General features: G+C 53.1%; 1 protein-coding gene across 1 annotated transcript in view; it reads left to right on the forward strand.

Moving 5' to 3' along the window:
* The window catches only part of CFAP74 (cilia and flagella associated protein 74), a 58,182-nt gene that overhangs the window by 5,964 nt on the left and 34,727 nt on the right, over positions 1-17,491 (forward strand). The window contains 10 exon segments of the mRNA XM_027108318.1: positions 528-638; positions 996-1,098; positions 1,509-1,666; positions 2,617-2,818; positions 3,836-3,991; positions 5,010-5,183; positions 5,721-5,839; positions 9,585-9,651; positions 10,040-10,129; positions 17,207-17,371. Coding sequence (XP_026964119.1) covers positions 528-638; positions 996-1,098; positions 1,509-1,666; positions 2,617-2,818; positions 3,836-3,991; positions 5,010-5,183; positions 5,721-5,839; positions 9,585-9,651; positions 10,040-10,129; positions 17,207-17,371 — 1,345 coding nt within the window.

Below are 17,491 nucleotides of genomic sequence, written 5' to 3' on the forward strand. Positions count from 1 at the left end.
CGCCCCCCCCCCCCCCCCGCCCCACGCCTGCGCCCCTGCCCACCCAGCCCCAGCCTGGGCAGAGTGACTTGGGCCACGCTCGCTCCCTGACCTGATGGCTGCCTCCCTCCTGGACGCCCTGCCCTCTTCCCGGCCCTGGCCACTCCTTGTGGCCCGTCCTCCTGAGGCCCCGACACTGCCCGTGCCCCGCGGGCAGCTGCTTCTGAGGGTGGGGCCAGTGGAGTAGGTGTGCTGCAGGCCGGGGGACGCAGCCCCCCCCCGGGGGCCCCCCGCCCTCGCCCCGGCACGGGGTCCTCACAGGTCCTCCGGCTCTCCCACCCCCCACCTTGTCCAGCCCGTTGCCAGATCTTCCTGCTGCTTCCGTGGGATCCGAGCCTGTGGACACCCACAGGGTCCCCACGGCCCCGCCCCCTACCAGGCACAGCGCAGGGCCCTCCCGCCTCATGCACTTGGCCCTGGTCCCGGGCCCTCTGCGGCCAAGCCTGCACAGGACGTGTCCCTGTTCCCGCTGCCCCGTGTCCCTGCAGGAGGTCCGTGTACCTGCAGAAGGAGCACGGGCTCAGGCACCAGAAGCTGGTGGAAGACGCCCAGAAGAACCATCGGAAGGCCGTGAAGTTCCTGAAGGCCTCCCTGGGGAGGTACTGCGGCTCTCTTCTCTCGGCGCCTCTCCTCCTGTCCCTCCCCTCGCCCCAGCCCCGCCCACGCAGGGAAGCCTGAGACGTGCGTCGATTGCCTCCGATTTGAAATCCTCCGATTTTATCATTGAGCCCTCACCTCCTCACCCAGAAAGAATAAACGTGTGTTTCCAGCTTTGAGCTGACGGCCGTTAGTTTCAGACGAGGACTCCAGTCTAGAGAAACGGCTTTCACGTTTCCTCATGGTCCACGCGCAGCCCAGCTCTTTCCCACTTGCCTTTAACATCATGGCGCTTGGCTGCTTCCTTGGGGCTCCTCCCCCCGGTGGCCACTGCGCCATGAGCAGGTCCTCCCCGCCAGGATCCGCAAGCAGGAGCAGAGAGAGGAGCTGGAGAGCCGCGAGCACGCGCGCAGGCGCATGGACGCCGTGCTGGCCCTGAAGAACAGCATCTCCGCCAACCGGGTAGGACTGGCCCCACCTCCCGACGCCCTCAGGATGCGCTCACCTGCCCTTGGACAGGCTCCCGCGCTCCAGGGGGACCCGGGCTCGGCGAGGGGAGTGCTGGAGCCCCGGGCCTTCCCAGGGGAAGTGATACCCCCCGGGGCCTGGGGGGCAGTTAGACCAGGGAAGCGGGGAGGGATGCGCAGTGAGCCGCCAGTCCAGTGGAGACAGCGGGGCTCTGGCCTCGGGAAGCCCCTGAGGATTTGGGGGGGCAGCTTCAGGAGGCGCGTGCAGGCGGGAGCAGCGGTGATTTCCACAAACGTTGGCCTCCGGCGCCTCGGGTACGACTTGAGGGCACCCAGCCCACAGAAAGCCCCACTGCGCACGCGCACACCTGGGATGCCGGCACGTCCATGTTCTCTATTCCCAAGGAGACGCTCCGGAAATTTCAAGCATGGGGCCAGGCCAAGGCAGAGCTGGCGGAACAGAGGGCCCAGGCCGAGAAGGAGGTGATTCTGGCCCAAGGTGGGGACGCTTTCAAGCACTTTTGCCATCAACGCCGGCGCCAGGAGCTGGAGGCCCAGAACCGGTGAGGGCCTGGTGGGGCGGCATCCCAGAGTGGTGGGCGGGTGTGTCTGTCACAACCTGCGGCGAGGCTGCCTCTCTCCCTGGGCCTCCCCCTCCCACCCCCCACCCCCCGCATCCTGCTCTCCAGCCCCCAGCAGGCAGGATGTCTCCTGGGCCTCAGGCACAGCCCCCACTGCCCCTGCTGCCCCGGGCATCCCCCGCCCATGGCCTCCTCCCTCCCAAAGGCTGCGGGCAGCCGGGGCTCACTTTCTGGGCTCCCCCAAACCGGGGCTCAGTGCTGCCTCAGTCCACGCTGCACCCCGTCATCCCCTAAGAACCCCTCGGCCTGCAAGTCCCCCATTCTCAGCTCCCCAGGCTGCACCCGACCTGAGACACAGGGGTCCGCCCGGGGGCTTCCCAAGATGCAAGGGTGAGGTGGCCAACTCTCCTGCCTCAGCCCAGCCTTGCACACAAGGTTCTGTCACTTCCTCTTCATCCTGGAGGGCCTGTCCCTTCCCCCACAAGCAGCCCCGCCCATCGTGGTCACTGTCAGCACCTGCCCAGGTGTGGCCACCCGGTCCTGTCACTGGGGAGTCGCGGTGTCCTGAGTGCCAGCCCCGGCGTTGGGTCATCGCCTGCCTGCAGGGGTCCCGGGGGCAGCTCCTCCTGCCTCGGAGCCCTTAGTCCTGGCAGGTGGGAGGCACCAGCAAGGAGCAGCGGGAATGACTGACTGAGTGACCGGCCTCCAGCCCTGAGACTGCCCTGGTCTGAGCCTCAGGGCGCCCAGTGGCGCCTGGGAACCCGGAGTGGGGGACGCAACAGCTCACGGGGTCGAGGCTTGTGGCGGGGACGGCGCTGGGCCGGAGGTTCGCGTCCCAGGTCTCTGGCCTGGCCGCCCTTCTGGGCTCCCTCCGTCGGCTCCTGCGGGCCGAGCCTCTCGGGGTCTGGGTGCAGCTAGCGTTTTCCCCACAGCGCCTTCAAGGAGGAGCAGAAGCTCAGGAAGCACGAGATTGTGAGTCGGATCTTGAAGGAGGAGGCCGAGGAGGCCAGGAGGAAGCAGCGGCCCTCGCCCGCCAGACCCGCGGGCCGGCCGATCCTGAGGGACCAGACCTGGAGCTACGTGGCCGCTTTCCATGACGGGAAGGGCCCGGCGGACCTGCCCTGCTGCCCCCCGGTGAGCGGACGCCCCTGCTACACTGGACCGCACCGGCCAGCTCCGATCAGGACCGCGGAGAGCGCTCCTGCCCCTCCGCCCCTTCGCCGGATGCAGGCACAGCCTCCGGTCGCCAGGCGGCCCCAGCCCTGGTGCACGTGTTCCATGTCCCTCGCGGCTCCCCCCCGGTCTCCGGCGCCTGGCCCGCCTCGGGAAGCAGACCCCCATCGCCACATGTCCCCTGAACAGGATTGTCTTGGGCCACCTTACCCGTCCCCAGATGCCAGAGCCAGGCTGGTGACCAAAGGCCCATCACGGCCCAGGGGAGACGTGTGCCCCCGTCCACCCCCCACGCATGTTCGCCCCGGAGCCGGGCCGCTTCCCTCCATTCCCGCACTCAGTCCTCACATAGAGGGCCGGCCCTGTGCCGGTCACCCCACAGGTGACCTGCTTACCTGTCCCTGAGGGTGTGGGGTAGGGACGTCGGGACCCCATCCTGAGCCCGGCAGCCCTTCTGCTTCTGCTCTGTGTGCCCCCAGCCTGAAGGCCCAGGTCACTGGCTCCAGCAATGCGCTGCCAGCCGGAACCCCCAGGCTGCTTCGTGGGTGCCCCCCAAAGCTGTGCCTCTCTGTCCTCTCGCCCCCAGCCGTGCTCCTGCCCTTCTCCACGTGGGGCCTTTCTCACGCCTCCAGCAACATCGCCCTCCATTCTTGTCCCTGTGCCAGCCTGAGGTCCCTGGAGGGAGGCCCCGTCTGGCCCTAGAGCAGCTGAGGGTCCGTGAAGGGGGTTCCGGGGTGTCCATAAGTTAGAGTTTTGTGGCTCTTCTGGGCGTTGGAGACCAGGCTTTCACGATGTGTAAAGACACTCATGCTGTAAACAGAAGTTGCAAACCCATGTGTGCTCTGGTCTCTGAGTGCAGAGCGGGGCTGGGTCGTCTGCCAAGGCTCTGGAGTCCCGAGGGTTTGCACTTTCTTCCTCCCAGTCAGTACAATCTCTGTTTTCTAGAATAGGCTGTCGCGTTCCTCTCCCCAACTCCAGGAGGGCAGGTCTGCGTTACCCCAAGCCTCTCTGCTGGTGAAGGCCGCGTCCAGCGAGTCCGTCCAGGCGGACAGGGGGAGCCTTGGCCGGGAGGCGGGGACGCTGGCTCAGCCGGAGATCCCCGGGCTCTGGAAGGAGGACTGCAAGCCGTACCAGGTAGCCCCTTGGACACGCGGCCACATCTTTTCATCCGTCTCCCACGTCTCCACCCTGTCCTGGCGACCGTGGCGGCCCCCCTCGCGGGGGCTGCTCTGCGGTCCCCCCCAGCCACCTCCCTCCCAAACAACCACAGGGCCAGTGGTGGCCACACGTGGAGGGATGAGGCAGGGGGCTCGAGGGGTGGGGCCGAGTCCTAACTCTCCAGCTTACTACTGGGGAAATGTGTCGCTAGAAAAAGGCATGAGCTCACACTTGCTTTGACGGCCTCTTGTCACAGAACACGCGCTATCCAGAGCACTGATCGTCCTGGCTCTAAGAGGGCAGGCACAGCTCTGGGAGCCGAGAAGCTAGCGAGTGTCCACTGCACGCAGCAGGACACAGGCTCTGGCCCTGTCTCTGCACTGGTCAGCGGAGGCCCGCGGCCACCTGGAGGACATCGCCCGGCCTTGGTCTGTGTACAAGTTGGTTCCCATCGCTCTGAGGGCAAAGCCATTTTGGTTCCGCTGGTTCTGAGGAGGCCTGCCGCTGCTCTGCTCGGGCCCGGCCACTCCCTGGGCACCACCGGTCAGCAGGCCGGCTCCCACCCAGGAGAGCGAGGCAGGAGGATGCCAGCCCCTGGGCCAGCAGGGGCACCGGGAACCAGGCCCCCAGAGGGTCCTTCTTCAAGTCACTAAGCCGGTCAGGGAGGCATCTTTATTTGTACCACTGAAAAAATGTTGCTTCCGGTAGAGTTTTTCAAGAACTTTCTCTTGGCCTGATTTTAAAATCTAGAAAATACCCCTCTGCCATTATTTCCTGGAAATCCGCCGGATCCTGGATGGCCCTGCTCGACCCCTTGTTTCTCCCCTGACCCTGCCATACCCCCTCCCCCGCCTTGCTGGTGCCCACCCCACCCCGGCCCCATGCGGCCGTGGTGGGCCCCGGCTCCGGGCTGTCCATTTCCTTTACTCCCCAGCTGACCTCAGGGAGCCCTGGGGGGGCTCCCGAGCTGACCACTGTCCCCACAAAACCCCAGGTGCCCAAGGAGGATGTGGACCAGAAGTCCGTGGGCGGAACGAAGACCGACAAGGACATCCTGGCACGCACTGCGCAGCAGCTGTGCCGCGGGGTGACCCACAAGCAGGTGGCATCCAGGCGCGAGTTCAGAGGGTGTCCCTTCCACAGCAAGCCCAAGCTCGTCCACTTCAAGGTGAGCCCAGGGTCCTCGCCTGGGGCTGAGGGGACAGGGCCCGGTCTCACACGAGGGGTCAGACACCAGCCCCAGGAGGGCGATTGTCCTGGGGGGCTGGCACGTCACACCTTCCTGGTCCCTCTGGAGGACCCAGGCACCACCCGACCCTTTGCTGGCGGACCCCCACCCGCTGGTCCCCAGGAGGCCGCTTCCTGCCTGAGGCGGGGATCCTACGAGACCATGGAGGGTGTCCCCATCTCCCAGGCGGGAATGTCAGGTGCCGAGAAGCATCCGCCAGAAAACTCGGAGCAGTAACTTTTGTTTTCTTTTTTTTTTTTGCGGTACGCGGGCCTCTCACTGCTGTGGCCTCTCCCATTGCGGAGCACAGGCTCCGGACGCGCAGGCTCAGCGGCCATGGCTCACGGGCCCAGCCGCTCCGCGGCATGTGGGATCCTCCCGGACCGGGGCACGTGTCCCCTGCATCGGCAGGCGGACTCTCAACCACTGCGCCACCAGGGAAGCCCGGAGCAGTAACTTTTTATCTGCTTTTCCTAGGACTTTGATATCGGCAAAGTGTACAAGAAAAAGATCACGCTGATTAACGCCACCTACACGATTAACTACTGCAAGCTGGTGGGCGTGGAGGAGCGCCTCGGGGACTTCATCCACATCGAGTACTAGGGGGTGGGGGGGAGGCGGGCGGCGCGCGGGTGGCGGTGGGGGGAGGCGGGCGGCACGCGGGGGTCGGGGGGAGGCGGGCGGCGCGCGGGGCGGGTGCTTCAGTCCCTGCAACTGCTATCAGAGCCTTTTTATTTGACCCACATTTTGGGCACAAAACCTTCAGCTTGGGTCCCCGTGGGCATTTTGTAAAGTGGCTCCTCCGCCTTCCTGAGAGCAGCCCAGTTTTCCCTGATAAATGGCTTGATGTTTTCCCCTTCATTGTGTTTTGAGGTTGACCACTCTGGGTAAGATTTCCCTGGAGGGCCTTGTGCCTTTTCAAGGTGAAGAAAAAAGCCATCTTTTATTTCGGGAATGTGTACTTGAACTCTGTATTTAAATTTTTTTTCTTTTCTTTTAATTGTATCCAATAATTCTTTTTTTTTTATTGGAGTAAAATTGCTTTACAAGGTTCTGTTAGTTTCTACCGCACAATGAAGTGAATCAGCTGTATGTCTACATACATCCCCTCCCTCTTGTACCTCCCTCCCCCCCCCCCCCATCCCACCCACCTAGGTCATCACAGAGCGCCGAGCTGAGCTCCCTGTGCTATACAGCAGGTTCCCACTAGCTATCTGTTTTACACGTGGTAGTGTATTTATGTCAAACCTAATATCCCAATTCGTCCCACCCTCCCCTTCCCTCCACTGTGTCCACATGTCCGTTCTCTACGTCTGCGTCTCTATTCCTGCCGTGTAAATAGGTTCACCTGTACCATTTTTCTAGGTTCCACATATATGCGTTAATATACGGTATTTGTTTTTCTCTTTCTGACTTGCTTCACTCTGTATGACAGACTCTAGGTCCATCCACGTCTCTACAAATGACCCAATTTCGTTCCTTTTTATGGCTGGGTAATATTCCATTGTATATATGTACCACATCTTCTTTATCCATTCATCTGTCTATGGACATTTAGGTTGGTTCCATGTCCTGGCTATTGTAAATAGAGCTGCGATGAACATTGGGGTGCATGTGTCTTTTTGAATTATGGTTTTCTCAGGGTATATGCCCAGCAGTGGGATTGCTAGGTCATATGGTAATTCTATTTTTAGTTTTTTAAGAAACTTCCATACTGTTCTCCATAGTGGCTGTATCAATTTACATTCCCACCAACAGTGCAATAGGGTTCCCTTTTCTCCTCACCCTCTCCAGCATTTGTTGTTTGTAGATTTTCTGATGATGCCCCTTCTGACTGGTGTGAGGTGATACCTCATTGTAGTTTTGATTTGCATTTCTCTAATAATTAGTGATGTTGAGAATCTTTTCATGTACCTCTTGGCCATCTGTTACGTCTTCTTTGGTGAAATGTCTATTTAGGTCTTCCACCCATTTTTTATTTGGGTTGTTTGTATTTTTTGGTATTGAGCTCCACGAGCTGTTTGAATATTTTGGAGATGAATCCTTTGTCCGTTGCTTCATTTGCAAATATTTTCTCCCATTCTGAGGGTTGTCTCGTCGTCTTGTTTATGGTTTCCTTTGCTGTGCAAAAGCTTTGAAGTTTCATTAGGTCCCATTTGTTTATTTCTGTTACTTTCATTACTCTAGGAGGTGGGTCCAATGTATTTAAATTTTTCCTCTGTTGCAGGGTTTCAGGTTTCTTCCTTTGAGACCCCACTGATACCTGACTTGGGTCCTCTTTTGTGTCTGATTTTCTTTCTGGTCCCTGTAATCCTTGCTTCTTTCCTGTTTTGCTTTCCCCTCATTTTTCTTGTAACCACCGTTGCTGTGTCTTCTGCGGGACCCTCTTCTCTTCTGCTCCTTGAGCATTTTGCCTTTGCCGTTAAGTTTTTTCTCCTCCCCGCCCTGGTTTCTCCAGCTTCTGTCCTCGGTTTGGAGGTCCCGGGGGCTCCTGCTGTGAGTGCTGCAGCCTCCAAGGCCCTGCCCTCTGCCCCCAGGGGCTTCCCGGGGCTGCTCCCTGAGTCCACAGCTCTGGTCAGCCTCCCCGCGAAGGACGCGCTGTCCGTTCTGTGCCGACTGTGGCCGGGCGCGGGGTCTGCAGAGGCTCACGTGTTTATCGCCCGCGTGTCCTCCGCCTTCCAGGCATGCTGACAGCGGGGGGCTTTCCTGTGTTGCTAGTTCTTCCTGTTGAGCTGTGGGTTTCTGGAGGAGTCGGCAGAGGCCCAGAGTTGGGTGGTCGCTGTCACCTAGGCCACCCTGAGGCGCCCCTCCCCAAGCCTGGAGCAAGAATTTTTTATTGGCAGCATTTCCTCTCCACACTCGGAGGCTCTTACTCCCCCGTCTCCTGTTTTCTGCTGTTACTGTTCCGTCCGATCCCCTGTCTTTGTAGGTTATCGAGCTCTTTCCTCAGGTTGCCGTGAGCTTGCCCTCCCCTTGGGGTCCTGCATGTCTACGGCAGTGTGTCTGGTGTGGACTGACCTTTCCTAGGGCTGCTTAGAACTCCCTGTGCTTCCCGATGGGAGGATTCAGCTCTTTGAACAGCTGTGGACATTTCTCCGCCCTGTCCCTTCAGGTGTCGCCTACCTCCCATCCTCACAGACCTGCCCCCGTGTTCCGATTCGAACCCTGTCTGTTCTGTGCCCCCCACACCTCCTGACGCCTGTCTCACATCCCCCCCACCCCCGCCCCGTCATCTCCCTGAGCAGGTTTCTCAGTGTGTCCCGGGGTCCGTCCCTCTGTTGAGTACTTCTCTCCTTGGTCGTACCTAATCGGCTGTTGAAATTGCTTGTTATGTGTCTAACTTCGGTTGCCGTATTTCTCATTTCTGAAAATTCTAAGTTCTTTTCCGGATCAGCTGGTATTTCTTGTTCTTTTCTCACGTCTGTAATTCTCTGCGTCTTTCTACTGCCTGACATCCTTGGAGTCTGGCCCTGCCCCTCGCCGTGTTTCGTGCTGGTCTCTGCGCGGACGTTGAAATCTGGGTTCGGATCTTCCCACGGCTGAGGCTCCACCCTCGGGCCTCTGTTAGTCTGACATCACACTGCTTCCCTCCCGATCCGAGGAGGTTTGGATTTGCTTCTTCCTGCTGCCACTGGGATGCTGCCAGCCAGGGACAGATTTTTATATTAAATTTTTAGCTTGTGTTATTTCTGTACAAAGTACAGTAGGTAACATCCAACCTTGTGAAAATGGACTTTGTGTTAGAAACTTTGTGAGGGGCTTCTTTTTCTCACCCAAATCCAGACCAAGTCCCTCCAAGTGTCCCCAGGAAGGTGGGGCTGTTTTTCTGGGTCTTTCACTGAAAGTGGAGCTCAGAGGGCTCCAGCTGAATGCAGGGCCCACAGTCCCAGCTCCCTACCTGTCTCACACACCTGACCTTGATCCTAAAACCCTAGATCCTTGGTTCAGGCCTCGCACATGTTCTTGGGGGGACTGTGACCACTGCTCACCCCAGAGCATCTGTCCCTCTGGAGTTGGCCCCTGGGGACTTGCCTCCTTCCTCCCCCCTTCCTCCTCCCTCCCTCCCCCTCCCTCCTTCCCTCCCTCCTTCCCTCCCTCCCTCCCTCCCCCCCTCCCCTCCCCGCTTCCTTCCTTCCTTCCCTCAGCCCTTCACTCACACAACTGACTCTCAGGTGTTCCTCGAGCATCTCCTGTGAATTGAGTCCTGGCGAGGCAGCAGGGGCTCAGCACCCAGGACAGGCGAGAGGGGGGCCCCAAAGCCCCTCTGGGGCGCCGGCTGTTTGGACAGTGGCTTCTGCACGAGCACAGGGCGCTCACCTCCCGCCTTCATTGCACCTGCAGCTTTGACCCCCCTGGTCCCATGCCAGCCGGCATGTCCTGTGAAGTGCTTGTCACCTTCAAGCCCATGGTGAGTGTTGAGGCCAAGCCGTGGAAAAGGGGGTTTTCTCACCCTGTCGCAAGAGGGTGGTGGGTGGAATCGGGGTCTCCGCTGCCCCCCAGGCTCCACAGAGTGCTGTGACGGAGGAGGGACACACCTCAGAAGGGGTCACGCGGGCCCCCGTTAGGCTGTTTTATGCCCAAAACGTATTGGAATGTCCCTCAATGCCAGCAGGGTGACAAGGCGGCTCCTCTGTGCCGCTGGCTGCCAGGTGTGAGCACTCACGCTAGCGGGTCCGAGGGGGCGCGCTCCGTGGACCCCTCCCTTGGGCGGGGGTGGTGGCCGTGCCTGTGCGGACAGCGCATGTCCCCGCGGAGGGCTGCGAGCATGTGCGCGGTTGGGTGGTTTTACTTTCTAGGTAAACAAAGATCTGGAAGGAAATGTCTCGTTTCTGGCTCAGACGGGCAGGTTTTCCGTGCCACTGAAATGTTCAGCGAAGAAATGCTCCGTGAGTTCTCACCAAGCGTCTGGGTTGGGAGGGTGGGCGGCCGGGGCCTGAGGCGTCCAGCCTGGGAGGTGGGCACCCGTGGCAACGCTGGCAACGTCCAGGCGAGTCCTGTGCTGGGTGGAGCCCGGATTGCAGGAACCCCGGGTCAGAGGAGACCCTGCTCCTCCTGAAAGCTCTGTGGGGTCCCTTTGATCCCTTTCTTTTTTGAGCTATAGTTGCCATGCTGCATCTTACGTCCCCAGACCTTATAACTGAAGTTTGTGCCTTTGGACCCCCTTCACCCATTTTGCCCATCTCCACCCCTGCCTCTGGGAACCACCATCTGTTTTTGTATCTGTGAGTTCCACGTTTTTTAGATTCCACATATAAGTGCGATCATACAGTATCTGTCTTTTCTGCCTGACTTATTTCACTTAGCTCAGTATCATCTAGGTTGTCGCAAATAGCAAGGTTTCCTTTTTAATGGCTGAATAACGTTCCATTTCATATGCACCACATCTTCTTTATCCATCCATCCATCGATGGCCGCTTAGGTTGCTTCCATGTCTTGACTTTTGTAAATGGTGCTTCAGTGAACATGGGCATGCACACAACTCTTCTGATGATACCAATTTCATGCCTTTGGATAAATACCCGGAAGTGGAATTGCTGGATCATATGGTAATTCTACTTTTAATTTTTTGAGGAACCCCCATACTGTTTTCCGTAGTGGTTGCACTAATTTCATTCCCACCAACAGCGCACGAGGGTTCCCTTTTCTCCACGTCCTCTCCAACACTTGTTATTTCTTTCTTTTTGATAATAGCTATTCCAGCAGTATAAGGTGATGTCCCACTGTGGTTTTGCTTTGCATTTCTCTGATGACTAGTGATACTGACCACCTTTCATGTACCTGCTGGCCATTTGGATGTCTTCTTTGGAAAAATATCTATTCAGTTCCTCTGCCCATTTGTAAATCAGATTGTTTGTTTTTTTGTTTGTTTGTTTTTGCTATTCAGTTGTGTGAGTTCTTCATATATTTTGGATATTAACCCTTTATCAGGTATGTGATTTGTAAATAATTTCTCCCATTCCATAGGTTGCCTTTTCCTTTTGTTGGTGATTTCCTTTGCTGTGCAGAATGGATTTTTTCTTTTAATTAAGAAAAGTTTCAAAGTAATGAAGAGCAGAAAGAATAGTACAATGTATATCCATGTACCCACTTCCAGAGTCCAATCATTGTCAACATGTGCCCCACTTGCCTCAGCTGTCCACCTGTCTGTGTTTGCTGGCCCACTTCCAAGTGACTTAGCGATATCACAGCACTCAGCCCCCATCCTTATAAAACGTCAGCATGCATCTAGAATAAAATTAACCACACTCCTAGCTATCGCCTGTCACCAGTGCACATTCCAATGTACTGAAGTGTCCCCACACCAGCTTTTATAGCTGTGATTTTTTAAGCTGGGATACAGTCAGGCTCACACACTGCATGGGATTATTAGGTTCTTAAGTCTCTTTTTTTCAGGCTTGAGTTGTGGTGAAATACACACCGCGTAGAATATACCGTCTTAACCATTTCTAGGCGCACGGTTCAGGGGGGTTAAATACACACCGCGTAGAAGATGCCACCGTAACCGTTTCTAGTGCGCAGCAGGGGTGTTAAGCATTTCACGCTGTTGCGCAGCCCTCACCAGAGCTCTTCGTTTTGCCAAACCGAAGCTCTGTCCCCACTAAGCGCTCCCTCCAGCCCCTGGCGACCTCCATTCTGCTTTCTGTCTCTACAAACACGATGACGCTAAGTGCCTTCTACAAGTGGAATCACAAGTATTGTCCCCTTTGTGACTGGCTTGTTTCACTGAGCACAGTGCCCTCAAGGTCCATCCACGTTGTAGCCTGGGTCAGAATTTCCTTCCTTTTCAGGCTGATTGCTGTGGAGGGCTTTGCTTCTGTCCTTTTGCTCTTTGTTTTCGTGGCCGCATAGCTCTTTTGTCCCTCATTTCCTGCGCGACTGTCTTCTTTATGTTTAGTTGATTTTATGCAGTGAAGTGTTTAAATTCCTCTCTCATGTCCTTTCACGTATTTTCTTTGCGGTTCCTGTGAGATTACATTTAACACCCTAGAGTTATAACAGTCTGACTTGGGTTTGTATTAGCCGACTTCGACAGCTTACAAAAACTCTGCTGCTTTACAACTTTGCTCCTACTCTGCACAGTCACTGATGTCACAGAATTACATTTGTATAACTTGTGTGTCCAGTAACATGAACTAAAATTCTTAAATGCATTAGTTTCTTAAGTTATATAGAAAACAGAATGTGGAGTTACAAACCAAAGTTACAGTAACACTAGCTTTTGGACTAATAATTGCTTTTTAAAATAACGTATTAGTGTTTTAAACCATGTAGGAACTAAAAGTGCAGTTACAAACCATTGCGACAGTGACACCAGCTTCCATAATTGCCCGCGTGTTTCCCTCTGCAGAGCTTGGAGCTACCGTCTGGGGCCCTTTCCTCTCACCTGCGGGGCTCGCTGGGGCGTTTCCTGCAGGCGGGTCTGTGGTGAGGAGCTCCCGCAGCTTCTGTCTCTCCGGGACTGTCTTGATTTCTTCCTCACTTTTAAAGGTTGTAGGATGCTCGACTGACATTTTTCTTCCTTGAGCACTTGGAATAAATGGGCTCACGGCCCCCTCGCCTCCAGAGAGTGTGATGAGAAACCTGCCCATGACGTTCCTCAGGCTCCTTGTGTGTGACGGGTCGTTTCTCTCTTGCTGCTGTCAAGATTCTCTCTCTTTCTCTGGCCTTTAACAGTCCGATTAGAAGGTGTCTCAACACGAGTCTCTTGGAGTTCATCCTACTTGGGGTTTGTTGAACTTCTTCGATGTTTATATCATACCTTTCATCGAATGCCGGAACCTTTCGGCCATTATTTTTTGACATATTCTCTCTCTGCCCTTTTCTCTCCTCCTCCTAGGACCCCACAATGCATATAGTGGCCCCTTGATGGTGTCCCACAGACCCCTCAGGATCTGTTCACTTTTCTTCAGCCTTTTTTCTTCCTCTTCCTCAGCCTCGATGACCCCATCGTCCCGTCTCCAGGTTCCCGGATTCTGTCTTCTCCCTGATCAGATCCACCTCTGAATGCTGCTACTGAGTTTTCACATCAGTTCTGGTACTTTTCCGCTCCAGATTTTTGTTGTTGTTTCTTTTTAGAAACGCTGGTATTTCCATTTTGTTCACACATCATTTTCTTGACTCCCTTCACACCTTCCTTTACCTCTTTGAGCATCTTTAAGACAGTTGTGCTAAAGTCCTGGTCATGTAGACCTGCCATCAAGTCCTTTTCAGGGACAGTTTCTGTTGATTTAGTTTTTCTTTGAATGAATCATACTTTCTGTTTCTTTGTATGATTGTGGAGCACTGGACATTTGAATCTAATAATGCGGTAACTCTGGAAATCAGGTTTTCCCCTTTTCCAGGGTTTGCTGTCTTTTGTTATTGTTTCTGTTTCTTTGCTTTTTGATTGCTGTCAGCTCTCTCTGTGCTGAGGGTCAGCCTGAGATGTAACCTTACTGTCTTCCCAGGTCTCTTCTGAGCCTTTCCCTAGGCGTGCCTGGTCACTTCCTGGTTTTCCCTGTGTACGTCCTAACCTTTAATATCTGACTCACAAATGAGGAAAAAGAGAAAAATGAAGGAGGGGAGGAAAGAAAGTGTGCTGGCCCTTTAAGTCCCCTGGAGCCACTTCAGGAGAGGGGGAGGGGCATGTGACAATGGGACAGGAGCAGCAACTATGGTAGTTCTATTTGAGGAACCTCCACACTGTTTTCTACAGTAGCTGCACCATCTTACATTCCCGCAAACAGTGCACAAGAGTTCCAATTTCTCCACGTCTTCACCAGCACTTGTTGTTTTCTGGGGTTTTTTGACAGGAGCCATCCTGATTGGTGTGAGGTGGTGTCTCATTGTAGCTTTGATTTGCATTTCCCTGATGATCAGTGATGTTGAGCATCTTTTCATGTGCTTGTTGGCCATGGGTATGTCTTCCTCGGAAAAATGTCTATTCAAGTCCTTTACTCATTTTGAATTTGGTTGTTATTTGTTTTGTTGTTGTTGAGTTTTAGGAGTTCTCTGTGCATTCTGGGTATTAACCCCTTATCAGATATATGAGTTGCAAATATTTTCTCCCATTCTCTGGGCTGTCATTTTACTCTATAGAAAATGTCTTTTGATATAAAAATTTTTTCAACTGTCACAAAGTCCAATTTGTCCATTTTTTCTTTCATTGCCTGCACCTTTGGTGTCGTAACTAAGAAATTATTGCCAAATTCAGTGTTGTGAAGATTTTACCCTTTGTTTTCTTCTAAGGGTTTTATTGTTTTAGGTCTTATATTTAGGCCCTTGATCCATTTTAAGTTAATTTTTGTGTATGGAATTAGGTAATTCTTTTGCATGTGGACATCCACTTTTCCCAGGACCATTTGTTGAAAAGACTGTCTTTTCCCCCATTGAATGGTCTTGGCACCCTTGTCAAAAGTTATTTGACCATATATGTGAGGGGTTATTTCTAGGCTCTCTGTTCTCCATTGGTCTATATGTCTGTCTTTATGCCAGTGCCACACTGTTGTGATCACTGTAGCTTTGCAGTAAGTTTTGAAATGAGGAAGAATGACTCCTCCAGTTTTGTTCTTCCTTTTCAAGATTGTTTGGGCTATTCTGGGTCCCTTGTGATTCCATATGAATATTAGAATGGATTTTCCTGTTGCTTTAAAAAATGTCATTTGAATTTTGATAGGGATTGCATTGAATCTGTAGATTGCTTTGGGTAATATTGATTTCTTAACAATAGTAAGTCTTACAGTCCATGAATGTGGGATGTGTTTCCATTTATTTATATCTTCTTTCAACAATGTTTTGTAGTTTTATTGTACAAGCCTTTCACCTCCTTGGCTAAGATAACTCCTAAAAATTTTATTCTTTTTTTATGTCATTGTAAATGGATTTGTTTTTGTAATTTCCTTTTCAGATTGTTCATTGTTCATGTACAGAAATGCAACTGATTCTTGTGTGTTGACTTTGTATCTTGCTACTTTGCTGAATTTGTTTATTAGATTTAACAGCTTTCTTGTGGAGTCTTTAGGATTTTCTGCATATAAGATCATGTAATCTGCAAACAGAGATCATTTTACTTCTTCCTTTCCAACGTGGATACCGTTTTTTTCTTGACTAATTGCTGTGGCTAGAATTTCTAGTACTATGTCGAATAGAAGTGGGGAAAGCAGGCATCCTTCCCTCATTCCTCATCTTAAAGTAAAAGCTTTCAGTCTTTCACCATTGAATATGATGTTATGTTATATTGCAATATTATGTTATGTTGCTTTCATATTTGGCTTTTATTATATTAAGGTAGTTTCTTTCTATTCCTATTTTGTTGAGTGCTTTTATTATAAAAGCGTGTTGAATTTTGTCAGATGCTTTTTCTTCATCAATTGAGATAATCGTGTGGGTTTTTCCCCTTCATTTTGCTGATGTCACAAACTTCATTGATTGATATTTTTACATTCAACCATCCTTACATTCCAGGAATAAATTCCACTTGGTCATTGTGTATATTCTGTTTGCTAATATTTTGTTGAGGGTTTTTGCATCAATATTCATAAGGCGTTTTGGTCTGTACTTTTCTTTTGTTGTGGTATCTTTGTCTGGCTTTGGTATCAGGGTTATGCCAGCCTCCTAGAATGAGTTATGAAGTGTTTCTACCTCTTCAGTTTTTTTGGAAAGTTTGAGAAGGGTTGGTATTCTTTAACTGTTTGGTAGAATTCATCAGTGATGCCATCGGGTTCAGGGCTCTTCTTTGTCAGGAGATTTTTTTTTTTTTTTTTTTTTTTTTTTTTGTCAGGAGATTTTTTATGATACATTCAATGTTCTTACTAGTCATAGGTCTATTCAAATTGTCTTATTTCTGTCTGGTTCAGTGTTGGTAGGTTTTTTGTTTTCTAGGCATTTGTACATTTCATCTGGGTTTGCTGCAGTTGTTGGTATGAATGTTTATAGTACTCACTTACAATGCTTTTTACTTCTGTAGCATCAGTATTAATGTCCCCACGTTCATTTCTGATTTTAGTAATTTGAGTCTTTCTTTTCTTAGTCCATCTAGCAGAAGTTTGTCAATTTTGTTGAGCTTTTGAAGAACCAACTTTTGATTTCATTAATTTTCTTTATTTCTCTATTCTCTCTTTGTTTGTCTCTGCTCTGATCTTTATTATTTTCTTCTGTCTGCTAGCTTTGGATTTAGTTTGTTCTTTTCCTAATTTCTTCAGTAGCAAACGTAAGTTGTTGATGTGAGATCTGTCTTGTTTTATGTTTGGTTTTGGTTTTGGTTTTTTGGCTGCACCATGTGGCTCGCGGGATCCTAGTTCCCCGACCAGCAGTCAAACCCTGGCCCTCCACAGTGAAAGTTCAGAGTCCCAGCCGCTGGACCGCCAGGGAACTCCCTGTCTTGTTTTTTAACGTAAGCTGTGTAATGTAATGTAATGTAATGTCAGTTTTTTCTTTAATAAATTTATTTATTTTATTTATTTTTGGCTGCTTTGGGTCTTCGTTGCTCTGCACAGGCTTTTCTCTAGTTGCGCTGAGCGGGGGCTACTCTTCGTTGCGGTGCGTGGGCTTCTCATTGCGGTGGCTTCTCTTGCTGTGGAGCACAGGCTTCAGTAGTTGTGGCTTGTGGGCTCTAGAGCGCAGGCTCAGTAGTTGTGCCACGCAGGCTTAGTTGCTCCTCGGCATGTGGGATCTTCCTGGACCAGGGCTTGAACCCGTGTCCCCTGCACTGGCAGACAGATTCTTAACCCCTGCGCCGCCAGGGAAGTCCCTGACTTTTCAAAACTTGCACTCAGGTGCTCCCAAGCTGCCATGATCAGTACACAGTCTATGATTTCTGGGATGTGGATTGTGTCCTGGGCTGTGCAGAGGCCCTGCCTCCCGCCATGAGCCAGAGGCAGCCGGCGCTCCTGTGTCCCCTCAGGGGTGCAGGGTGACAGGTGGGAGAAGAGAGCTTGCTGCGAGCCTGGTGTGGTCACCCTGGCTCACTCGGGGTCCTTGGGCAGCTGTCCCTCGACAAGGAGCTCATCGACTTCGGCAGCTGCGTGGTGGGTGAGACTGCATCCCGGACCGTCACGCTGACCAACCTCGGGGGCTTGGGCACCGGGTTCAGGTTTCTCCTGGCATCAGAGTGCTGTGAGATGGACACGTCCCCGTCGGTCTTCAGCACGGTGAGTGTGCTGCTGCTCCTGGTCAGTGCCGTGACTGCCCGGCCAAGGGCAGCATGTGGCATCTCCCGCCCCGAGACGCAGTCCCACGAGTGTAAAGGGGGCCACGTCGGTGTGGGCGGG

The sequence above is a fragment of the Aethalodelphis obliquidens genome, unplaced genomic scaffold (assembly GCF_003676395.1).
Source record: "Aethalodelphis obliquidens isolate GAN/ISIS:26980383/991018 unplaced genomic scaffold, ASM367639v1 scaffold9, whole genome shotgun sequence".
NCBI lineage: Eukaryota > Metazoa > Chordata > Mammalia > Artiodactyla > Delphinidae > Aethalodelphis > Aethalodelphis obliquidens.